The sequence below is a fragment of the Apodemus sylvaticus genome, chromosome 5, assembly GCF_947179515.1.
Source record: "Apodemus sylvaticus chromosome 5, mApoSyl1.1, whole genome shotgun sequence".
Lineage (NCBI taxonomy): Eukaryota > Metazoa > Chordata > Mammalia > Rodentia > Muridae > Apodemus > Apodemus sylvaticus.
The window spans coordinates 71,946,803-71,972,259 of record NC_067476.1 but is presented as its reverse complement, the minus strand read 5'-3'; the positions used below and the strand labels follow the sequence as shown (position 1 = coordinate 71,972,259).

General features: G+C 45.7%; 1 protein-coding gene across 1 annotated transcript in view; it reads left to right on the top strand.

The window, feature by feature from the left end:
* The window catches only part of Ptprj (protein tyrosine phosphatase receptor type J), a 149,162-nt gene extending 124,114 nt beyond the window's left edge, over positions 1–25,048 (top strand). Inside the window, exons 11-24 of the mRNA XM_052182895.1 lie at positions 1,716–1,847; positions 3,359–3,569; positions 3,687–3,811; positions 4,756–4,843; positions 6,716–6,757; positions 7,555–7,563; positions 7,668–7,755; positions 8,983–9,073; positions 11,866–11,939; positions 12,032–12,166; positions 14,071–14,190; positions 17,658–17,818; positions 18,425–18,560; positions 21,346–25,048. Of these exons, the coding sequence (XP_052038855.1) occupies positions 1,716–1,847; positions 3,359–3,569; positions 3,687–3,811; positions 4,756–4,843; positions 6,716–6,757; positions 7,555–7,563; positions 7,668–7,755; positions 8,983–9,073; positions 11,866–11,939; positions 12,032–12,166; positions 14,071–14,190; positions 17,658–17,818; positions 18,425–18,560; positions 21,346–21,504 (1,571 nt within the window). The 3' untranslated portion in view covers positions 21,505–25,048. The remainder of the gene's footprint in view (positions 1–1,715; positions 1,848–3,358; positions 3,570–3,686; positions 3,812–4,755; positions 4,844–6,715; positions 6,758–7,554; positions 7,564–7,667; positions 7,756–8,982; positions 9,074–11,865; positions 11,940–12,031; positions 12,167–14,070; positions 14,191–17,657; positions 17,819–18,424; positions 18,561–21,345) is intronic.
* The last annotated feature ends 409 nt before the right edge of the window (positions 25,049–25,457 follow it).

Below are 25,457 nucleotides of genomic sequence, written 5' to 3'. Positions count from 1 at the left end.
GACCATTTGTACTTGTAAATATTCCACATGGATTACTTCAAGATAAGGATTCTCTTTTTCTTCCAAAGATAGCCATATAATATGACCACTGTACTTAAGGAGGGAGATGTAAACACAATAACTGTGTTTGTAGGGACTCACCTCCCTGGAACCTATTGACAAGAGCCTGAGTTGCTTTAGCAGAAGAAAAGATCACATGCTGTACAGAGCTCCCCCCACTCCCAATCTCCTGTCAATCCTTCATATTCATTCATTTTCTCTCTCCCCTCTTCCCCCATCCCCGTGCTTGGGAAGAATTGGTTTTAATTTGTCTGTCCATTGCTTCCCTGTCTTTGCCAAACTTGTGTTTTTGGTCAGGCAGTGGGGTGGTGGTGTTAGATCCCCTTTGTGATTTTTGACTTTTAGATAAATATTCCTAAGGGCATAAGAATATTGCTGGCGGTCTGTGAAGAATCAGTGGTTATCCTACGAGAGTCTCTTACTGCAGGGACCTGACTTGGAAAGTAGTTGAGGTATGCGATAGACAGAGGCTCAGAATAAACAGGGCCCAGGCTTGAGTTCAGTTTCTCCGTAATTAACCTTGCTAAGAGGCTTGACTGTGAAACGGAGAAGCAGTACTCACCTTCCAGACCGCTGTGCTGCATATTCTGCACTGAAGACCATTCATGGCTGCCCAGGCTGTGTACTATACAGTCTTAAGGAAAACAGTATGTATGGGGCTCTGTAAATCATGTAGTACGCAGTAGTACCCTACCCTGTGGCACATCACTTTGGTTTTGCAGAACCTAGCAGGAACAGTGAATATTTCCTCTCCGGCTTTGCAGCTCCTCTCTTAATGGTGTCTTCTCTGTGTACAAGCTGCTAAGGAGCAGAGACCGTGCCGAGTCTGTGCTTCCATGGCTGAGGATAGCACTTGGATAGCATGCGAGCTCATCAGGACTAGATGTCTCTGGGTTGGGACTGTAGCTCAGTTGGTAAGCACTTGCTGCCTGGTGTGCGTGCAAGTTTAAGCTCAGTCTCCAGCACTGTATAAACTGCATGTGGTAGCACGTACCTGTAATCCCAGCACGTGGAAGGTAGAGGCAGGAAGATCAGAAGTTCAAGGTTACCTCGGCTATTATACGGAGTCCAGGGTAGCCTGGGCTACATGAAAACAAACAAAAACAGGTGGTGGTGGGGGGAATGAGTGAACAGATCAGACCATACAACAAGCATCGTTTCACTCAGTGATTCTTACTTTTTAATTGGGAGCTACCTTTTGCAGAGAGTGTTGTAAGTTTAGCACAAGTTAAATTCAAAGTTGCATTTTATTTGGGTCAGGAAGTATTGGAGGAAGGAAAGGTGGGGAAAGTCTTCATCGGGGTTTATTGCTTGGTTCGTATGTGCTGAGGGTAAGGGATGTTAAGGGGCCTAAGTTTAGCATTTAAGAGGGTGGGAAGTGTGAGATCCTTCCTGACTAGTTTAAAGCCGGAGATCTGATGTTGGGGGTATCTGTGGAGTCACTGTCACTCGGCCTCCTTCAGGATCCAGGCCTCTTACTGTGGAACATGTTTTGGATGAGCTCTGCATACAGCTTCCTGTACAGGGGCATGGGTAGATCTTCCCAGGCAGAGGCACATCCTGTAGAGGGCATTGGGGCATGTTCTTTGCCTGGTAGTTTTTCTTCTTCTTGGGTTTTAAATGTTGGGTGACTGTTTTGTTTCACGTTGTTTTAGACCCGCCTCCTCCAGATGGATCCCCTAATATTACATCAGTCAGTCACAATTCAGTAAAGGTTAAGTTCAGCGGTTTTGAAGCCAGCCATGGACCTATCAAAGCCTATGCTGTCATTCTCACCACTGGGGAAGGTAAGAAGGGTCCAGCATGGGTTACCTGTGTGCTGTGACTATCTTGGTTACTGTCTTACTGCTGTGATTAAACACCACGGCCAAAACAACTCATAAAAGAAGGTGTTTAACAGGCTTGCGGTTTCCAAGGGTTAGCATCCATGATGTGGAGCAAGGCTCAGTGGCAGGAACATTTGAGAGCTCATATCTTGCTCCACAACTAGAAATCAGTAGGGTTGGGGTACACACTGGCACTCACACTTGAAACATCCAAGTCCAACCCTCAGTGACACACCTCCTCCAATGAAGCCACATCTCCTAATCCTTTCCGAACAACAGCTCCACCAGCTGGGGACCAAGTCTTCAAATACATGACCCTGTGGGGCCATTCTCATTCAAACTACCACTGTGTATGCGTCAAATCAGTGATGTATGCACACGTCTCTCTCCAGGGCAGCCTGTGCTGTGGCACCAAAGGGAGGGCAGCTGTTTGCCTGGTGTGCTCTGGTATCAGATAGCAAGTACCTTAAGCTTTCCTGGCCTTGAAGTCTGTCACAACTATTTGGCACCTTCGTGGTGGTGTGGAAACATTGCAGAAGATACAGGAGAGACGAGAGTGCCCATCTCACAGTTGATTCACCCAATGCTCGGCTAGATTTGGACCATAGGCCATAACAAGTCAATTTAGGATGATGTGCTCTTGAAAGCCAGCACAGAAAGATTACTTGTGATACTCTGAGGGCATCTTCTGGGTGAAAGAGGAGGGGAATTGGATGGCAACTCTGTGGCAGTAAGAAGGGAATGCTTTGAGGGTAGTGCAGAGAGCATCATAATGCCTGGTTTTACACAAACCAGCGCTAGGGAGTTAGCATGGTTGTAAAGTACTTGCCTTGCACAGGCCCTGAATGTAATCCCTAGGACCTACATTAAACAAAGAATTGTGATATGCCCTGGTAACTCTGGTGCCAGGGAGGCAGAGTCAGGAGGATCTCTGGGTTCCTAGACTAGTCAGCAAAGCTGGCTTGGTCAAGTTCTAGGCTAGAGGAAGAAAGAGTCCCTGACCCCCCCCAAAAAATTGCAAAGTGCCTGAGAAATGATACCTGAGTTTATCCTTTGGCTTCCATACACACAGACACATATGCATACAAAGTAGCTCACACACATGCACCTGCATCCCTATGAACAGAAATAAACAAAATGTGGAGTTCCCCGCAGCAGCAGCTGGACACAGGTCTGGGAGGTCCCGGAATTCAGCTTCACAGTGTGGGCAGCGTGTGTTGGGCAGGATTCTGCTAGTTTTCTACACTTCTTTTTTCTTGCTTGAGACCAGAGGCCATGAGCTTCTGTGAGTGGCTCCTGATGGAGAGATGAGGTGGTACAAGCCAGAGTCTCAGGACTCTCCTGCTCCTAGGGCTGCTTGAGAGGCAGTGGCTGCCGGCGTTGTCGCTCAGCACGGTGCCCTTGGGCAGCTATTTCATGACGCGTGTTGTTCTGCAGACACTCATCATCTACCTTCTCTGTTCTTTTCTTAGCTGGCCAACCTTCTGCAGATGTTTTGAAGTACACGTATGAAGATTTCAAAAGGGGAGCCTCGGATACTTATGTGACATACCTCATAAGAATAGAAGAGAAGGGACGGTCTCCGGGCTTGTCTGAAGTCTTGAACTACGAGATTGATGTGGGGAACCAATCTACCACCCTCGGCTACTACAACGGGAGGCTGGAGCCTCTGGGCTCCTACCGGTAATATCCGGGTCCTTGCAAGTTGACTGCTGAGCCTCATGAATTTAAGGTTGTGTGGTACTACTATGGTGGTAGACACACCCCAGTCACCTTATCTTCTCCCTTTTCTCTTCACAGGGCTTGCGTTGCTGGCTTTACCAATATTATCTATAACCTTCAAAACGACGGCCTCATCAATGGGGATGAGAGCTATGTGTCTTTCAGTCGATATTCAGAGGCCGTGTTCTTGCCCCAAGATCCAGGTAGAGGGGAACAAAAGCCCTGGCATGGCTTCTGTGCCTTGTGTCTGCGGAAGCCTGCTGTCTGTCCCCTCTCTCAGGGCTGGGAGGGGGGAGGTTTTCGTCTCTCTGAAATTGACATGTCCTTTGGTCTTTGGGGTCACCCTAGCTCTTCACTCTGGGGTGCTTGAAGGAACAGCTCTCACTTCTCCTCTAAACTGGTCACACTTGTGCAGATTACTTAGTCCTTTGCTTTCTAAGACTCACTTGTGGGCTTGTGTGACTTCGTTAAGAGTCCTTGAATGTTCACATTAGAAGGAGCCACAGAAATGGTCTTGTCTAAGCTCTGCTTACAAATAACACTTCTAAGGCCTAGAGATGGGGCATGCCAAGTGTTACACAGTGGCTTAAATGCAGGCCTGAAATTCTAACCTTAAACTCCTTGTGAAGTGTTCCTCCTACCTAAGGTCACAGAACTAGACATATGGGAATCTCAGCGACCTAAGGTGAGGATTCCCCTCCTTTTTCAGGACAGACAGGTAGCTGACTGGTTTTTTTAGTCTGCTTTTCAGAGGTACTGAGTAGAACAGATTATCCAGAAGCAAAATTCAGGGCGTTCCTACTCCTTCCCTTAAATAGCCCATAAAAAGGGTGGATGTGGTGCTGTAAGTACTTTGGCTCATAGTTGACAAGAAAAAACCACTGATTTAGCTGACTCAGGTCCCAGAGTTTGTGGCTGAAAAGAGACCTAGGTCAGGGTTCTGCCGTCCATTCTCAAGGCCATCCTGCTAATGGTGGGTGAAGGGAGAAGAGCGCAGCCCCTGAACGCGGTTCTCCAAAGATGTTTACCTGTTCCCTGTGTGTACACACTCCCTCTCCCTAAATCCTGCGTGGGCAGGCAGGCTGTAGGGTAGCACACGGCCCTTCGTGAACACCCTTTGACATGCCTCTCTTGGGACCTTCCCCAGGTGTCATCTGCGGAGCAGTGTTTGGATGTATCTTTGGTGCCCTGGCCATCATGGCTGTGGGAGGCTTCATCTTCTGGAGAAAGAAAAGGTGATATTTCTTATTAATCATCAGGTGCTACTGTTTTAAGGGAACTTTTTATTACAGGGAATGGTAGCCGTTTGTAAAGCCAGAGGAAATAGTTGAAAGAGCTCCCGTGTTCTTCCCAGTGTCGCTTCCGGGCCAGTCTTATTTCCTGTCTGACGCCAGTTGGATGGTTTGACTCTGAACCTCCTCCCAGCTGCATCAGACCCACCCTGACTCGCGGGATGCTACTTTCAAGCCAGGATTCTATGAATGTGTTAAGAGTTTCATATGATTTTAGAGTTGGGCAAGTTTGAACTCACGTTCCATTCTTGCTAGCAGTTGGAAGCCCTAACACTCTCCTCTGTGGTGTGGGAATGAGGGCCCAGCTTAAGGAGCTGAGGACACTGGCAGATGTCTCACTCCATGAAGTATTTATTCACTGTTCTCTTTGTACAGCCGCCCTGTGGTGTAGTCAACTAGTGAGAATAGTGCTCTGTGTACCTGGATTCATTGTCTCCTTGAGGCTCTAACAGGCAGGTCTTAAAAGCCCTTTTTAGATGCAGAAGCCAGAAGAGGAACTTGAACTGGGTCCTAGCACTTACTGCATTCCTCTTGCCTGGCTCTGGGAAGCCCGTGTGCCAGTTGGAATTTGCTTACTGCCAGGGGCTTCTAGCTGGAAAGTTACACCTGGGATTGGGCTTTCTTGATATCCTCCCCTATTTTTTTGTTTGTTTTTTGTTTTGTTTTGAAGACAGTCTTGTGTATCCCAGGCAATCTCAAATGTAGCAGAGGATGATCCTGAGTTACTGATCTATCTGCCTCTATCAACCAAGTGCTGGAATTATAGGCATGTGCCACCTAAACCTGTTTTAACAAGAAAACAGTATTTCTTTTACCTCCCCCCAAGTAAATCAGATACTTCATATCAATTAAATGTTTAATGCTTTGCTAAAGTAGTGAGTTAGAACTTAGAGCAAAAAACTGGAATGTGAGTAGTCAAGTTCTTAGGGCAGGACAGCAGCACAGGGAACCAGGCCCCAGTAGAAAGCAGAGTTAGTCAGAGCCATGGAGCTGGACCTGTCTCAAACCAGCAGCAAACAAAGTACTAGTACCCAGACTCAAACCCAGGGTGGCAAAAAACCATGCCCACCAGAAGGGCAAAGGAAACAGGGAGCCCATAATGACAGCAAATCTGCTCTTAGCACTTTCTTGTGATTGCACAGCTTACCCCAGTCGACTTCTGTTATACATTAATGGCTGCCCTGCTTTGTTTATTATTTTCTTAGGCTAAATTCCAAGTCAGATAGGGACTGGTCAGTGGACATGCTTTCTTTCCACTTCAGGACATGCTGCCCAAGCTGGGGTGTGTTTAGCTCTGGGTGGAGCTGAGTCAGCAGAACAGTGCTCACAGCACTGGTGTGGGGTCAGCAGAACTGCTCACAGCACTGGTGTGGGGTCAGCAGAACAGTGCTCAGAGCACTGGTGTGGGGTCTGGGGCCCTTTTAGGACTTCCCCCACTTCTTGCATTAATTTATACAATGGCTTCCTCAAAAGCAGAACATGGAATAAGAAGTCTTGTTTTTACAGTAAGGGAATGTAATTACACACACACACACACACACACACACACACACACACACACACACACACACACATGCACGCGCACACACACAATCTAAAAAGTTGCTCGAATAGATTTTGATTCTTCTCAGTAATAAAAGAGTAAGTGTGCAGATTTTTAGTTTGCATTTCCTGCTTGGCCTGTTAGATTAAGTACTCGTGAACAGGCTATGTGCTGGGCTGGGTAAAGAACGGTGTCTGTGGCTATGAGGAAGGCAGGCAGCAGAGCAGGATGAAGTTCTTTGTCTAATGGCCTTTTTCTTTCTTTTAAAATAGGACAGGTGCCAAGAATAATGAAGTGTCCTTTTCTCAAATTAAGTAAGTCTCTGAGTTATGAACTTATTTTAAGAGTCTCAATCCCCCAGTCTGTTCAGTGACTATCTATAGCATTTTTTTTTTTTGATAGAAATAGCTGTCATTTCTCCTGATTGACAGATTGGTCACAGACATATGGAAGTTCTTGCTGTTTTTCTGCAAGGAGTCTTTGTTTTACCAAGTTCACCTGAAGCTCCCTTTATTTTTGTCCCCCACCCTATGTTCTTCAGCTTTGCTAATACAGAGATGTGTGTGTGTGTGTGTGTGTGTAGTTTATATGCATCCCCATGTATGCTCAGAGGCCAGAGAGGATGTTGGGTATCTTACTCTTTATCTATGATTGCTCTGTTCACTTGGGACAGGGTTCCTGCTAAATTCAGAGCAGCACTGGCAGCCAGCAGGCCCCAGTCACCCTCCTGTCTCTTCCCCGTGTGAGCACTGGAATTACAGGTGCATGTGGCTGCACCACACCAGTTCTTCTGTGTGTGTGCTGAGGATTGGAACACAAGTCTTTGAGCTGGAGCAGAAAGCGCTCTGACGCACTGAGCTGTGTTCACAGCGCCCCTGCCCACAGTAGATAATTTCTATTCAAAAATGAGCTATTTATCAGGTCATACATACGGTCAGTTATAGAACAGGTCTGCTTTCCTGATTCACATCTCAGCATTTTTAAAATAACATTACATTAATCTCTAGCACACCCTGCGGCTGGCTTTGTTCTTTTGAGTTGATGCTTACTTCCAAAACGAGCACATCTTTCTAATTGTTCCTTTTTTTTCTTTTTCTTTTCTATGATGAAGACCTAAAAAGTGAGTAGCTTCATTTTTAAAGCTTCCTTTTTTTTCTGCTTTGAATGAGAAAAAGCAAGCAAGCAAACAAACAAAACCACAACAGTTGTTTTTTGTTTTCCTAGGTCCAAGCTAATCCGAGTAGAGAATTTTGAGGCCTACTTTAAGAAGCAGCAAGCTGACTCCAACTGTGGGTTTGCAGAGGAATACGAGGTATGTGGTTGTTAGCTGTGTTTTCTGCCCGTCTGTCTCACGGTGAAGCTTTGGGTGAGAGGCAGCCTAGAGGGAGGGACGATTGTGTCTGACCCTCTGGGGCACACTGTTGGCTAGGAAGCTCGAGTGGACCTTTGCTTCTGGTGGAGTCTGTGTTTACTCTTATAGATACCTGAAGATTATCCAGAGAGACAGATATGGTTGGTTGAAGCTAGGGGATTATTAACTAGTCCCTAATAAGCTCTATGAACAGCAAAGAAGCCAGAGGGGCCAGAGGGTCTTAGGCTGGACAGCTCTGTGGTCAGAGCTGACTTGGGAGGATTATTGGAACCCTGGGTTAGTAGTTTTGTCAGTCTCTTGCCTTCTAGACTCTGTGACCTCAAAGTAGCCCAGGGAACTGTAGTACCACAGAAGGTGTGTGTGTGCTTGTGTCCGCATGATGTGCCCATTGCGGTCTGCAGTAGCACTCCTACAGTCCCGCCCTCAGCTCCATCACAGTCCATTCTCATTCCGACGCTGCCTCCTCCAGGGTTCCTCAGATCCCAAGCGAGGACTCGGTCTCTGGCTATGCTGAGTTTGTCCTTATACTGCCTGGTTCCCTCTGTGGCCTGTGCGCCTCACCCGCTTCGCCAGGCTCGGGACTCCTGACCACACCTCTCCTGTAGATTTCCAGCCCCTAGAAGACAAGAGTCATCCTTTCCCTTCCATAGTCCCCTCTGTCCTGTCTCAGGCGCTGCCCTAGCTCAGTGCCATGACGTGCATAGCTGAAGACCACGAGCTGATTGTCTCACTGTTCTAGAGGCCAGAAGCTCCAGATCACAGTGTCAGCAGGACCTGCTATCCCGTAGCCTCTAGGGGAGATCCTTCCATGCCATGTGTCTCCCAGCTTCTGGAAAGCCCAGTTGTCCTTTGGTTTGGGAGAAGCATGGCCACCATCACCACCATGAGGTGTTTCCTCTTGTGTGCCTGCGTCTTTGTACCTGTATTATGACATTACCCATATTAGGTTTAAGGACCCACCCTATTCCAGTGTGACTTTACCTTGATTGCATCTTCCATAGCCATATCCTGTAAGAGCCTACTTGAAGGTATTAGAGGTTAGATGCTCCGCACCTCTTTCTAGTTCGCAGTAGTTAGCATGTTCTGCCTCTGCATTCCTTTGACTGCACTCCATGCTCCATTAAATATACAACTCGTTTTTTTTTTTTTTTCTTTTTTTCTTTTCAGGATCTGAAGCTGATTGGAATAAGTTTACCTAAATATACAGCTGAAATAGCTGAAAACAGAGGGAAGAACCGCTACAACAATGTCCTGCCCTGTGAGTGGTTTTATTCCTTTCGTCTCCCCTTGTCTCTGGCCATCACATTGTGAATGGCAGAGAGATGAGAATCAGTGATACCCACCGGGTATCTCCACCACCATCCAGCACCAGATATGCTCCCGACCATTAACCTCATAGGAGCCAAGTACTCTGTGAAGGGGCAGTACATGCAATTAATCCTTACGTCCTCCTCCGCTTCTAGAGTGGGTGGTAGGATAGCCATCCTGTATGTGAAGAAACGAGGTTCTGTGCTGTTTAGAGTTACACTCTAGTTTGGATTGTTCTAGATGAAAGGGGCAGCAAAGGGACAGGTCCCTTGTCACACTCTCTCCTTTTTTTAAAAAAAAGTTAATTTATGTATGTGTGTGTATATATATACACACACACACACACACTAGCTATCTTCAGACACACCAGAACTAGAAGAGGGCATCAAATCCTATTACAGATGGTCGTGAGCCACCATGTGGTTGCTGGGATTTGAACTCAGGACCTCTGGAAGAGCAGTCCTCTTAACCGCTGAGTCATCTCTCCAGCCCCACACTCTCTCCTTGCTGGGTGTGTTCCATAGCTAAATAACAGTCACATCTATGTCCTTTCCTGCTTTGGGCAATTGCTAGAGTTTGTACATGGCTGATTGGTTTTGACTGTCTACTTGTGCCTAGAATCACTTGGGAAGGGGGTTAGGAGTTATCTAGATCAGACTGGCCCATGAGGTGGCTTTGGGGCATTATTTTGATTTTTAATTAATAGGAGAAGAGCTGTTGAGCAATACCATTCTGTAGGCAGAGGGTTCTGAGCTCTCTAAGCGAGACCGTCTGCTGAGAGAACAGGCAAGCAAAGGTCCGTGTGTCTGCTCTGTATGTGTGAGTGTGACATGATGCTTCAAGCTCCTGCCTTGCCTTCCGCATGATGGCGTGATCTGGAATTGTAAGCCACGTAAACCCTTTCCCTCTCTGCTGCTTTGAGTCAAAAGCAAAAGGAATGAAACTGGAGTAGCACTTACCCAGTGAGGCAATAGCAAACTAAGTATAGAGGTTGGCCCGTGATGTGAGTTCTCTGCTGTGGAGATCTGTTGGCGCAGGGTTAGGGCACAGAGAGCAGTGCCAGTGGGTCTTAGCCACGCTCTGCTTGTCGTGAGGATGCTGTTTTTTTGGGTAACTTTTACACCAAACTGTCTTTTTTTTTTTTTAATTTGAAGGCATGCTTTTTTATTGATTTGTATTTAATAAGCTCAATATGTTTTAGGTTATGGGTTCTTTTTCTGTTTCTTTCCTTATACTTGTCAGTGGGTCTTGTTCTTGATCAGAGAGAAGTGATTTTGAACCCATGCTGGGATACTCTCGAGCCTCTGACCTGAGACTAACTCGGACGTTTGGCCTGCACTTAGAGAGCTTTGAGCCAGGCCTGGGGTTTGATGTTTGGGTGTTGTTTCTATTGACTAGACAGTTCACTTGAGAACCTTGTCATCACCCTTGCTGTGCTGCTCTGTCCCAGGGAGGGTAGGATTCAGGTGGGGCCTGTGAGCTGTCCTTGGTGCTACCACCTGTGACTTATCCTGACATTTGGACTTTCTTTAGTTATTTTCACCTCTGGAGTTGAGCAGGCTTGTGCGTATGCTCTCTAAATGAGAATGGTGTTTAGAAAACATGAGAAGTTCATATGTTAGATCCCTCCATTCATAGTAGTTTTATGTGTTCAGTTTAGGTCGACACTGGGTTGCCTTCCTCAATTGTTCTGCCTTATTTTTTAATTGAAAATAATTCTTTATATAATATATTCTGATTCCACTTTTCTCTCCCTCATCTCCCCCCGATCTTCCCCACCTCCTCAACTATTCATTTTTGAGAGCTGGATCTTGCTAAGTCAAGTAGATTAGCTGGCCATTGAGCCCCAAAGGCCTCCTGTTTCTCCTTCTCCAGTGCAGGGATTATAGGGGTACACTGTGGGTACTAGGGTTTGAACCACGACCCTCATGACTTGTATTGCAAGCACTTTACTGATGGAGCTATCTCTACAACTCCAAATTTAGAACTGTATGTGTCTGTCATCTATCATCCATCCCTGATCTGTCTGCCTATCTATCTATCTATCTATCTATTCATCCATCTGTCTTTAATTTATTAATTGTGTATAGATATGGGTGTAGCTGTGCCATAGCATATGTGTGGAGTTCAGAGAATAATCTCTCCCTCCATCATGTGGGCCTTGGGGGCAAACTTAGGCCATCAGGTTTGGCATCAAGCACCTTAAATGGCCTAGCCATCTCACCAGTCCAGGAACAACTTTTTAAGGCTGGGGTTTTGATGTTTGGAGAAAGGTTTCTCCAGTGGGAGAAAGGTTAACTTGGATGTCTTCTTTGCCATAGTAGAATAGGCTCTGAGTTCAAATTCTGTCTGCTGTTCCCCAGATAGAAGGCCTTGGAATTGTCACTCCGTCTCTGAAACTCCTGATTTCCTTATCTTGAAAGCTTGTGGGATGGTTTTGAGGTGTGAATGTGGTTGCTTAGCACCTGTCCTGCTCAGAGCAGATGCCCAAGACTGCTGAGTGTGTGCTTCTTTAGTCTGAGGGGTAGGAATGTGAGCCTGGCTGTCAGGCTGCCTAGGTTCAGTCCTACTTCTCTAAAGGCTGTCATGCACCTTCTCTGTGCCACCGTCACAGTCTGTCCACGGGGATCAAGTGACGTCATGAATGTTAGATGTGAAGTAGTGTGTACTAAAATTTTCCTGCTTGCAACTTTCCTGAAGCATGGCGTAGAATGAGGATCTCTCTTTCTTTTAATGCCACAGATGATATTTCTCGAGTCAAACTTTCAGTCCAGACCCATTCCACGGATGACTACATCAATGCCAACTACATGCCTGTAAGTGGGTGGCTGCTCGTGGCCTCGGGGTTCCCCTGAATAGGAGCAGGTCTCTCTGTGCCTTTGATGACGACTGAGCTTTCTCTTTCTAGGGATACCATTCCAAGAAAGATTTCATTGCCACACAAGGACCTTTACCCAACACTTTGAAGGATTTTTGGCGTATGGTTTGGGAGAAGAACGTATATGCCATTGTTATGTTGACCAAATGCGTGGAGCAGGGAAGGGTAAGTGTCTTTTGAAAAATCATAAATTAATTTCATTGTGGTAGAGGATATCTTGAAATCCACCTGTTTTTTTTTTCTTTTTTTGTTTTTTGTTTTTTGTTTTTTCTTTTTTCTGAGACAGGGTTTCTCTGTATAGCCCTGGCTGTCCTGGAACTCACTCTGGAGACCAGGCTGGCCTTGAACTCAGAAATCCACTTGCCTCTGCCTCCTAAGTGCTGGGATTAAAGGCGTGGGCTACCACTGCCTGGCCCACTTGTCTTTTAAAAAGCACTCTTCCCAAACATTAATACTTCCATCTTTAGAAAATGTTCTGTATTTTTAGAAAGAAGATGTAAAAAAAATGTGAAAAATATTTTTATTATGTTTTGTTGTGGGGTCATAGTAATGTCTGTGATGGACTCTCTGCTGCTGGAGTTGGTGAGTGGATGGAGCTGGGTCAGTGCAGTGGGCACTGCGGGGGCCTAGGGTGCGGTACCAGAGACCACAAGGCTCTGCCGTCGTCAGCTCTGTGCCTGTAAAGCCTATCTGTGCAGTCTCTAAGCAGCCAACTCCTAAATCTCTGATTTTCAGACTTTAACGTTAAAAGCATTTGCAGACGTATCTCCAGGTGGGTCTCAGCAGCCCCCTCTCTTCCTGTGTGGCCTGGAACCAACCTGCCATTACTGTCACAGAAAGGAGGATCTGTTCTGGGAATAAAAATATCACATTTCCTTAAATAGAGATGAGTTGAAAACACACATGCCAAATTTAAAAACTGTGTACCTGAAGAATGAGAATGAATATTACTTTATGGGGAGTTATTAATTACTATTATTATTTAGTGTTCGGGATTGGACGCAGGGCCTTGGCTCAGTCCATGTTACATGTCTCAGTGTGCCATGCCTTGCCACCGAGCAACACCCCAGCTATTAGTGGCTTACGTTTTGTTGTTGTTTGTTTGTTTTTTGAGACAGGGTTTCACTCTTAGCCTAGGTTGGACTTGAACTTAGAGCAATTCACCTGTTTCAGCCTCCTAAATAATGAGATTTTTGGCATGAACTCTCATGTCTAGAATAAGGTATTCATTCTCTCCCTCTCTCCCTCTACAACCCCCCTAAGTGTAGATTCCTTTCTTGAGTCCCTGAGTCAGTGATTCTCACACCTCCTTATCCACCAGAGTTGTCTGCGGGATGTTTCTGTCTCAGTGCTCCTTGTTGATTGAGAAGGGAGGCTCTGACAGCTCGATGGTGTGGCTGGTGGCCGGGTGTTCTCCATGAGTGCCGCTGTCCCAGGTGGTAACTGAAACCTGTTGGACATAATTCCTTAAAATCTATTATATTGTGTGTATGATGTGTATATATGTGTGTGAGAGAATATATATGCCACAGGAAATACGTGGTCAAATACACGGTCCGTGTGATGTGTCTGGAAATGGGGTGTGAGTACTGGACTCAGGTCTGTAGGTTTGCACAGCTAGTGACTTACTGCTGAATGACCTCACAGACCTGAATCATTTCTCTTAAAGTCCCACTTACGTTATTTTGAGTTGTTAGGACATGTGTGTATCTCTGTGTTTGGGTCAAACAGACCCTGATAAGGGACTGAGCAGTCCCCCATGACAGTTTCTTTTTTCATTTTTTTTTGAAGATTTATTTATTTGTTATATGTAAGTTCACTGTAGCTGTCTTCAGACACTCCAGAATAGGGATTCAGATCTTATTACAAATGGTTGTGAGCCACCATGTGGTTGCTGGGATTTGAACTCAGGACATTCAGAAAAGCAGTCAGTGCTCATAACTGCTGAACCATCTCTCCAGCCCCGCCCCCCCCCATGACAGTTTCATGACTTGTTTTTCCTTGTGAGGCTTTGATGACGGTGGGTGTGTGACCCCTGAGATTTTATACATCTAAATCTTGTATTCTAGACCAAGTGTGAGGAGTATTGGCCTTCCAAGCAGGCTCATGACTATGGGGACATCACGGTGGCAATGACATCAGAAGTCGTTCTTCCAGAATGGACCATCAGAGATTTCGTGGTAAAAAACGTAAGTCAAGATTGACCTGAGAAATGCAATGGATAGTAATATTGAGAATAACTAATATTTGATGCATGAGAAAAGCATTTTTGCTTCTTTTATTTTTTTCAGAATTAAAGTGCCCATATCTACGTGCCCTCTAAGGAGCCTCTAGCTTTACTTTCTTGAGGGACCTTTGGTGTCCTTTCTGAATAAATGAGTCTTATGAGCATGACTGAGTCAGTGACACTTCCCAGGAGGCCTTTAGGTCATCTGGGTGTGGATATGCATGGGGGCGTGCTTATTGCTAGGAACAGTTTATATTGATTCCAGGATTTGGATTCTAGGACATATGCACTGTCCTCCCTTTCCGCCTTAAGCTGAAGGCGGAATCCACTTAAATCATATAGACATTCTGAAAGCTGAGCCTATTTTTCTTTTCTAGTGAGTGTTTAAAAGTAGAGAAAGCGTCCTGAGTTAACATTGACATCAACTGAGTGTGGAAATAAATGGTTTAACATTTTCTAGCTCACATTGAGGACCTAAATGGTCATCGCTTTTGATCTGGTGAGCTCAAGCTTGAGTCTCTGACATGAAGACGTGCTGTGGAGTCCAGGAATGGGCTCGCGGGTCAGAGAGCTCAGACTCGCATTGTTTATCTTCACAAGATCGTTTATTCAGAAGCTCCTTTAAGAGATGAGCAGTCTCTGCGCTTGTTCCCGTTTCTCTTGGGCACGGGTCCAGTGTTGTCGTCGTCTCCTTTATCACCGTCACCTGTTCTTTGGTATTTCATACATGCTCACAGTACATTTAAATCGTACTGGCAGGATCATTCGTGGGGGTAGAACAGTTTGGAAGCCACATGTGCAACTAGCTAACTTTTGAGACTGTGTGCATTCAGCTTCACGTCAAGCTTTTAGATGACAACCATGGAGCCCACAGCTGGCCAGCCCCTCCTACCCCTGCTGTGCCATTTGACCGTGAATTCAACCAACCCAGATTGAAAGTACTCAGAGTAAAAATTGTGTTTGTATTTAACATGTGCATTTAAGTTCATCATTCCCTAAGCCATACAGTATAACAGCTAGTTAAAACACACTAGGTAATAGAGTTTAGAAATGATCTAAAGTATAATCACATGTTGTTGACCAGCAGGGCTGTGTTATGAGGTGTGTTCCGTGTCTGTGTGAACACCATGGACTGTACTTACACAAACCTGGATGGTATAGCCTACTATGCTTCGGGGCTGTGTAGGGTATGCTGTAATGTATGTCTGTATGACTGTGCACAGGAGTATGTGCGCATTCTGGACACACACATGCTGGTATTACTTTGGGATCCTGAGCATCCACAGATTTTCCTGGGATCAATCCCTATGGATGCTGAGGAGATGTGAACAGTAGTGCCATCGATACGTACTAGGAGACGAAGTTTTGAGAGAGTGTCTTACTAGGTAGCCCAGGCTGGCCTTAAACTCATGGGCCTCTGCTTCTGCCTCAGTGCTGGAATTACAGGTCTGTGTTGCCATGTAAGCTTAGCCTTTATGTGACTGTGAACCATAGAAAAGCCCATATATAGGCTTTGTGGTATCACATTTTATCAGGGACTGGTAGATTGGGTTCTAGTTTGTAAGATGAAGATAGGTGAGACAGTATATGAGATACTGATTCTTACTACTTACTGGGTCTCAGAGTTTCTGGTCTCAGGAATATTTCAGGTCCTCCTTTGGGGATGTTCAGCACACACTGACATGACCACTTGTATACGTAAGGTCACAGTGAGGGACATTAGAGATATGCCAGGCTTATTTCTGCAGGCTTTGCCCATTTAAGTTGACTGGCATGTCTACTATCCCTATCGGCTTCTGCTTGGAGTTCACCTTTTGTGCATAGGTCTAAGGTAGGATACAAACTGTGTGATTGACTAGTTTTGTTATGATAGTGTCAGCTGTCTCTTGCCTGCCAGGATGAAATACAGAGAATGCTATTGCTCTCTTTGTGTTTGTATTAATGAAACTCTACAGATTCTAGAGATTTCATGATCCCTACCAAAGCCTTTTCTTATTTTGGGCATATATAGGCTTCCACATGGCATTTTCTAAAATAGTGCTTTATAATTATGCGAAATACATGCATACATTTCCCTTTTATAGAGTGAGAACATTACAGATAGAGCACCATTTCTTTTGACTACCACCCTTAGTCTCTGCCCCAACCCTCGTTCTTGCCTCCCTGCCCGCGTCCCCTGTTCCCTTGCCCCCTGCTCCTCTGCTCCCTGCCTCCCTGCTTCCTGTCCCCTGACCTCAGGCTTCCTGTCCCCTGCTCCTTGCCCTCTGTCCACACCCTGCTTCTTACTCCTCTGCAGAACTGCTTCTGAAAAGTTCTACTTTCCATGGTTTCTTTGTGTCTCTTCCTCTCTTCCGTACTCTTCCTTCCCAGTTGATTTCTTCTCTCAGTAAATCCTAATGATAACATTTATGACATTAGTTATCTGCAAGGAAGCTCCTCAGTGCCCTTTCTCCTATTTCTCAAATTTTGAATAGTGTAAATTTATTGCTTTTATAATGAATAAAGATAAAAAATTAGCTTTAGTGATAGAGATGCCCATTGACCTCCTGAGGGAACATATGGTAAGGTCAGGTACAGACCAATGAATATAGTTGAGTCAAGGATAGGCAGGGACAGGACTGACCCCAGGGGACAGAGTTTTGGTAATTATAGGCACATGCTTGGTCTAAGGTAGAATACAAACTGTGTAATTGACTAGTTTTGTCTGATAGTGTCTGTTGTCTCCTGCCTGCCAGATGTTAAAGTAGCAGACTGAGTTGTTTGTGTGTATGTAGTGTGTATGTATGTGTGTGTGTTTGTGTGTGCATTTGTGGTGTGTGTAGTGTATTTCTCTCTCTGTGTGTGAATGTGTATTCCTTTCTTAGACCACTCTAGTTCTAAATAGTTGCTTGGTGTTTGCCAGTTGTGTAATAGTACCACATACTATCTAGAGAGCCCAGGACTTACCAGGTGGTTCTTGCCCACAGGTGTAGACCTCCTGCCCATACTTAAGGAAATGATTTTGGGCTTTAAGGGGAGTGGCATTTACAGGTGGGCTGTAGAATGGGGCTCATGAAGTTCCCAGGAGGAGCAGGCGTGTGGGTGTGGGGCTGTTACTGGCTGGTATCCGAGAACAGAAGCCATCTAATCTCAAAATTGAACTGGGTGTGTTGTCTCCACATAGGGTGACCTTCAGGTGGTTGTTGCCATTTCCTCTGAGCCTCTGATGTCCATCTTTAGTAGGGAAGATGAAACCCTTCCTTCTTGGGAACATTATGGGGATTTGGTGAGGGGGATCAAATAGGAATTTCTGGGGAGTGACTCCTGCCTGGCTGCCTGTGTTCTGTTTTATGCAGTACAGTTTTCAGGCCTGCTTGATTTCACTCACTGTGGTGCTATTGTTAGGTGTCCCGACTCTCTGGTTCTCTAACCTGTTTTGTTGGCTTCTAGATGCAGAATAGTGAGAGTCATCCTCTGCGGCAGTTCCATTTCACCTCCTGGCCTGACCATGGTGTTCCTGACACCACCGACCTGCTCATCAACTTCCGGTACCTGGTCCGGGATTACATGAAGCAGATCCCTCCTGAGTCACCAATCCTGGTGCACTGCAGGTATGCACAGTTGGCAGTGTGTGCATGTGTGTGTGACAACTTAAAATGTATATATTTATGAACACCCCCCTTCCCACCAAAGCAATGCCCAAGAGGAAATGCAATAGGCAGTTGGAAATTCAAGAGGGGACTGTGGCCTTCGTCCCTGAGCCAGGAGACTGTGGAAAGGAGTTGGTGAGATAGATAGCCCATGGGCCAGACACTGCTTCCTTTTATAGATAAAACCTCACTGGAACCCAGCCACACCCACTGGCTTGCTCATTTGCATTTCTTTTTTACTGCAGTGGTGTAATGTGCTCAGCTGAGGGTATTGGCCATCTGGTCCTTTACAGAAAGGGTGCTACCGTGCCTATGATAGAACAGGAAGAATTAGATGCAACTTTGTGACTTAGGCTGCAGGACCCTTTGATTGGCACGGGAGTGAGAAGGTTAGCAAGAGGTTTAGTTTGTGACTTTTAACTCAAGTGAGTGCCCTGACTCTCTTGAAGCTGCAGTTAGGGAGCCGTGTATTGGCCTCAGTGATAATGAAGATGTGGGTACCAATGGAGGGGCTGGGAGGTCTGTGGAGAGGCAACTGATGGTGATGTGCTCATTTCTGTCTTCCAGTGCTGGGGTTGGAAGGACGGGCACTTTCATTGCTATCGATCGCCTGATCTATCAGATAGAGAATGAAAACACCGTGGATGTGTACGGGATTGTCTATGATCTTCGGATGCACAGGCCTTTGATGGTGCAGACAGAGGTGAGGCTGGATCTGTGCTTGACACTTACAGACAGACTTCCTGTCTGTCTATAAAAGACCACACAGAATCATGTGTTGGACTCTTCTAGAGCTTTCTTGCTCTTGACTGTGAATTTCAGTTGTAATTAAATTACCTGATGCAAAAGTACCAATAGAATTACACGTGCAGATAGTGTCAGGAGTCTTTGTTTTACTGCATCTCATTTTTTAAGCAGTCTTCTTTAAAATAAAGAGATTATTTTTATTTTGTGCCTGCATGTTTGTATTACATGCATTCAGTGCCCACAGAGGCCAGAAGAAGACACTGACTCCCCTGCAAATGGAGTTACAGGTAGTTGTGAGCCACCATGTAGGTAGTGGGAATCACAGCAAGGTAAGGCCTCTGCAGTGATCTCAGCTACTAAGCTGTCTCTTCAGCCCTCAGATCAATCTTTTTTAAGACTTGTTTTGGTTCCTAGATTTTAAATTTATAAAATTAGGTTTTAAATTTAATAAATGTATTGTTTATTAAAAAACGTATATGGTAGCTTGGTGTTTGTTGCTAAGATCTGCCCATCTTTAAGCCAACAGAAGACACATGAAACGTCAGTGGTAGGAAGTAGCATATCACGTTGCCACTGAAGCAGAAATGCAACTTGTGCTTACCCAGCCTTGAAGATGTCAAAGAACACAGACGTGACTGAGCAGAAAACGCGTGCTCAGCATGTACTGTAATGTGTGTAAAGCTGTTGGGTTGGCCCTGCCTGACGTGTCCCTTGTAAGCTTTGACTCTGAGGCATGTTCTTATCAGAGTGTGTCAGGAAGTGGCTTCCAGGGGTGGATATTCCCAGACCAAGATGAGACAGAGTATTCATCTTGTCTCAGGCTATTGCCCTGTACCAGTTTAGAAACTTATGACTGTGTGCTGCGTCTGAGTCTAACATGGTATGTTAGAGCTCTGGGGACATCGTGTGCTTTTGGGTGACATGCATGATTGTGGGAGAAAGAGTGAAAATTTGCTTCTGTGTTAGATTTTCATTTTTCTGCTACAGAAGAACAGAAATCTCGTGTCTGCGGATTCTGTGTTTGTGTGTGCATGTGCGTGCGCGCGCGCGTGTGTGTGTGTGTGTGTGTGAGAGAGAGAGAGAGAGAGAGAGAGAGAGAGAGAGAGAGAGAGAGAGAGAGATTGCTTTTGCACTTTATTCAGTGATGCTGGTTCTCACAGTCAAACACAGAGCTTGAAAATATGGCTAGTCTAGCTAGCTAGCTGGCTTGATCTGAGGTCACACACTGTTCTGAGGCCACACCCACTCAGCATTTCCATGGTTTGTGGATCTGCTGTTTAGTTCTGCTGCTCTGTGGCAAATGTTTTAACTGCTGATCTACTTCTCCTGCCTCCTGATCACTTTTTCATATTTTAAAATAATACATTAAAATTAACACTACAGGACTTCACAGAATGTATTTTCTCCCCTTTTTATTTCTCTAACCCTACTTCCTAGACTCTATGACCTAGAGGAAGGCCTTAGTTACCTTTAGCTTATGTAGTAGTTTGGATTCCCCACCTCCCCAGCCTGATGTGTTTGAACATTTGGTCACCAGACAGTGGCCTTGCTTTGAAAGGTTGTGGAACCTTCAGGGAGTAGAGCCGGACTGGAGGAAGTGGAGCACTGTGGGTGGGCCTTAAGGTTTCATACCTGGGGCCCACTTCCTGTCTGCCCTCTGCTTCCTCCCTGTGGATGCAGTGTGACCAGCTGCCCCAGGCTCCTGCCACCATCCCTTTTCAGCCTCGGTTGTGGGTGGGCTGTATCTCTTCTGCTGTGAGTCAAAAGAAGTTCCTTCTTGTCAGGTTTGGTCACAGCAGGAACTTGCCCAGGAGGGGGCTCGATAGAACTCTTCGAATATGCACATACGTACATCTGTGGAATAGTTTGAAAAGATTGGATGCACTTTCATAAAGAGACAAGTTTTGTTTGTTTCATAAACAAAATTTGTTTATGAAAGAAAAGAAATTTTCTTTTATGACACCTAGTTTTTTTTTCTGCAACAGCACATGTTTCCTCTAAACAGAGGCCTGCAGATTCTGATACACTTGTATTAATTACTTTTTTGAAAAAACATTTGTTGTGCGGAAGTTTCTTTTGCCTCATGGTTTGGGGTACCGTCCGTCAGGGTACCAGTGTCTCTAACTGTGACGGCAGCAGGATGACGCTGGCCACCTTCTGTCTGCGTAAGGCAGAGAGCGATGATTGTTGGTGCTCAAGCCACTTCCCTTCTCTGTGCAAAGCTCAGCCCCACGATCAGGACGTGCCGCCCCTCTTCAGGTGACCCTCTCCTGAAATGACCTCCTACTCGCCCAGAGGAGTGTCTTCTAGGTGATTCTCAATTTCATCCAGCTGGGTGGTCCCCACTCAGGTCCGACCCCTGATATCCTTTAACCCTTCTCCTCTTTAGAGAATTTTTCTGGGTTACTCTCACTCCACACGGATTCCTTAACGTCCACTGCCCCATCGTATCTATGCTTTATTTCCTGTCTTCATCCCACCCTCTCCAGGGTTCCGATGTTTCCTTGATCAGGAAAAGTGAGGATGCCCCCTCTGGCTGCGCATCACTGATAAAGAAAGCTGTGATGCGAGATTTTGAGTTAGGATGCTCTTGGATCACGGATGTGTTGATTTGGACGCGTTTGCTGCTGGTCAGATGGGGTTTGGGGGATGATATCACGGTGATTATTTGTTTGAACATCATCTTGTTTTCTCATCCCCGGGGCTGGTGCTCATTCTCCTCTCATTTCCTTCTCTACTAGGACCAGTATGTTTTCCTCAATCAGTGTGTTTTGGATATTATCAGAGCCCAGAAAGACTCAAAAGTTGATCTCATCTATCAGAACACAACCGCCATGACAATCTATGAAAACCTCGAGCCAGTGAGCATGTTTGGAAAGACTAATGGGTACATCGCCTAGTTCCAAAGCAAACCCTGTCTGCAGCTCACCAGACGGACGTCACACCCACAGTGGAGGAGCGCGCCCCGATGGGGACATGTTTTATATGTCTCATTTCTCAGTTCTTTGTTCTGTTCTGTTAGAACTACCTGCAGGGCATGGGGCTGTGTGCATGGCAGATGGGCAGCGGGGCTGTCGGGCTGTGGACAGGTGGCGTGTAAATCAGCTGCATTCCTGATTACCAATGGGATGGCTTCACTTTCTGTTTTCTCCTTGAGAATTGTGGACAACCAGGAAAAGTGAGCTTATGTTTTTGTCTTGCAAACAGGTTTGTTCTCTCTTTCCCTCCCCCTCCTCTCCCTCTCCCTCCCCTACCTCTCTGTTTTTTTTTTTTTAAGACTTTTATATGATTCACATGCTAAAGCCAGGATTATGTTGGGTTGAATATATTTTAAGTATCAGAGGTCTATTTTTACCTACTGTATCTTGGAATCTAGCCGATGGAAACGCACGACTGTGGACTGTGGGTGTTTCTCATGCAGGGAGGGGCCCGTGGTGCCTCTTCTGCGTGGGTTTCTATTTGAACATGTGCCTTTTCTGAATTATGCTTCCACGGGCAACACTCAGTAGATATCTCTATTTTTATATTGAATCTCAGAATTGGAATATACAGAATATTTAAGCAGTAGCTTAGTATCAGAGGCTCGCCTCCTCAGTAACATTCCTGTTCCCTTTGATGAGAGGAGGCCTTCTCTGCGGCCCACCATTGACACATGTGTGCTCCACGTTCCTTTTGCTTGCTTTCTTTTTCCCCTCCCAGTTTTCCGCCAAAGACTTCTGTTGGTGAAATTTTCATCCCATTGGCTGGGTGAGAATAGACATTTAAACGATCACCATGAGACTCCCTGTGGGTGGGAGAGGGGAGGAACAGAGGAATCAGCATAGCAGGGTGTGCACCCCCTCTCATCCCGGCTCCTACTTCCTCTCATTTCTGTCTTTGGTAAGAAGGATTATTTAAAGGTGCAATATGTGACGTAGTGGTTCACAATGCTCTGGGTTCTTAGTAATGTTTTACTCAGGTTGTCATTTTATGTGTGTTTGTGTCTGTGTGTCTCTGTATGTGTGTGTGTGTGTGTGTGTATGTGTGTGTGTTTTATAGCGTGGTGATCTGTGAACATTTCAGTGTGAACTCAGATTAACCCCCCACCCCAAGTCCACTGGCTTTAGTCTATCTGCAGTGACACACATCAGTATCTACTGTATATATAAATACTAAACTCTTACACCAGTCATTCCTATGAATTGAGGTGTACAAAGCTTGATTTGTATCAAAGATGTAATTATTATTTTTAAAACCTCTTTTCACTACACTGCTGCTGTAATTACTTCAAATTTTTAAAGAAAATGTAGATTTCTTTTTTTTTTTTTTGCTTCAGGTGTGTATTCACCAAGAATTTCAGAATTTATGTGGTTTTATTTTATTGGTACATAATCTGTAAACTTCTCAAGGCATTAACATGACAAGATTTGTGTCTTTTATTTTATCTTGTGGCTCAGGTTATATGTGAAGAACTTTCAAGTTTATTTTCTAGTAGGCAATGAAGAAAATATAAGGTCTTATGAAGGAATGACCAAGTTCCTGGAGTCCAGTGGCTGTTTTCTGCAGCAACACACCCTGCTGTATGTTTGGGGCTATGGTATCGTGTTAAGGAGGAGGGCAGGGTCTTCTCCAAGGACCTGGCCACCGTGGGCCTGGGGTAACCCGTCTTCTCATGTTCTGCACTCTGTTCCTTGAGTCACCAGCACTTTGATGGCTGACTGGACCTGATCATGAGTATGTGTAGGCTCAGAGAGGGCGCACCACGATGTACTGGGAGCCCTGGCTGTGGCCCAGCGCTGTAGCACTGTCCTGCCATGGCTGTGCTGTGTGCCCCCTTTTCATTTGCGGTACTGAAAGGATTGAAAGAAGAGGTCATGGCGCTGTAATGCGTTGGGGAAGAATTTGACTTCTCACATGGAAACTGCACTTTTTGCTAAATCCTTTGCATTTTGATGTTCATTTAGTGTCCAGTCCTACTGAGAATGGGCTGGCCAGGGTAGGTTGGGCCCCTTGACTCAACTTCACTGGGGAACTTGACTCTGCAGTTGTGAATCAGGGAAGCCATGCTGTCTTCAGGTGTGGAGAGATGCTGATTATTTCCAAATGCCCTCTCTGGTCTGCCCAATAGGAGGCACTGACTTTGGGGGTGCTGAAGAGGGGCTTGTTCTGGCAGTAGTTGTGTGCACCACGTACACACCTCTTCAGTTTGTTAGGAACTGTTGTAGTGGGTGGTGAGGGGTGCAATCCCGTGCAGAGCCTATGCCCTGCCTCAGCTGTCAGGAAAGCATGAGGAAGGACTTGCCCTTAAAATAGTCCTGTAGAAGATTAGAGGCCCTTAAAAAATCAAAGCAACATAATCGTAAACACACTGTATAAAACTGTAAAACACAGCAACCTTTTCCACTCCTGCCTGTATGGGTCTGGGAAGTCTTTAGGCATCAGCCCCAGCAAGCCATTCCCAGACTCCGGAGGAAGGCTAGTGGCCGAGAGGTCTGGAGTTCCAAATGGGCAGGTCACGAGAAGTTCACCTCGCCATCCTACATCGAAGGAGGACTGTGTGGTGGAATTTGCAGCACGCAGCCACTGGAAAGGGAAGATTAATGACAGAGGCTGGGGCTGGGCAGGGGTGGAGTGAGGGGGAGGGGCCTTCTCACCGTTCACTGCAAGCCCTCAGTGGAACTGAGAACAAAAGTTGGAAGAGTCTGGTGACACTGGAACGACGGAGCTCGCTGTTCAGATACGATGGCAGCACGGAGAAAAGCAGCCAGTGTGGGACTCGCTGTCAGTGAAAGGGCGACCGACAGGTGGCCAACTGCTTTGAAGGACTTGAGCCATTGATGGATGCCTTCTAAGGAGAAGGGCTTTTCCACCAGAGCTGAATTTAGCAACAGTTGACACCAGCGGGACATTTGCTGACTGTACTCTGAGGCCACTTTGTGATCTCCAGCTAGACTTTGGCACAATGGACCTGCTGACTTTGTGCTTTGTGAAGTTGGAGGTGCTGGGGGGTGGGGGTGGGGAGGAGGCGGGGCGGGGTCAACTATGCAGCTGGCTCATTCATGCTTGTTTCTGGGATGGAGAAGCCCGGGTTTATTATTATTATTATTATGTTTTTTTTTAAATTTTTTTTGCAATGCTTGATTGTGCTTGTTGAGCTAAACAAGCCCGGTGATTGAAGGTGATTCACCTCAAAACAGAGTTGGAATTCTGCATTTTTCAGATTGCTGCGTAGCGGCTCTGTGTTTAACAACTGTAGCTTTTTCTCCTTGGGGCACGAATAGAAGTGCTGATGTGGACTCTAAGCTGTACTTTTCTTGTAACTATTTTGGAATGATGCACATTTCTAATGTCTGTTATACTTGTACAGAGTATTACTGTTGGTTGCTTTTTTTTTTAAAGGAAAAAATGGCCTGAAAAACTTTTTTAAAGGACTTACAAATACCAAATATAAAATATGTCAACACATTATGTCTTTGATTCTTTCTTTCCTCCCTTCCTTCCTCCCTCCCTCCCTCCCTCCCTTCCTTCCTTCTTTTACGGCTGTACTGTTTACTGTGTACTTCACTGGTTTGTTATATTCAACCAGGGAATCCTTAGCAAGATCATGTTTCCATTGGAATTTTCCATATTGGTTTTTTTTATGCTAACTTTCAGCAGACTGGGTAGTTTAAGCAAAAAAAAAAATGATATTTTTATCATCTAGAGGTTGGAGATATGAGATCAAGGGGTGGAAAGGGCTCCCTTGGGGCTGGGGAGATGGCTCGGCGGTTAAGAGTACTGACTGCTCTTCCAGAGGACCCTGGTTCAATTCCCGCACCTGCCACGTGGCAGCTCACAGCAGTCAGTTACTCCAAGATCTGACAACCTCACACAG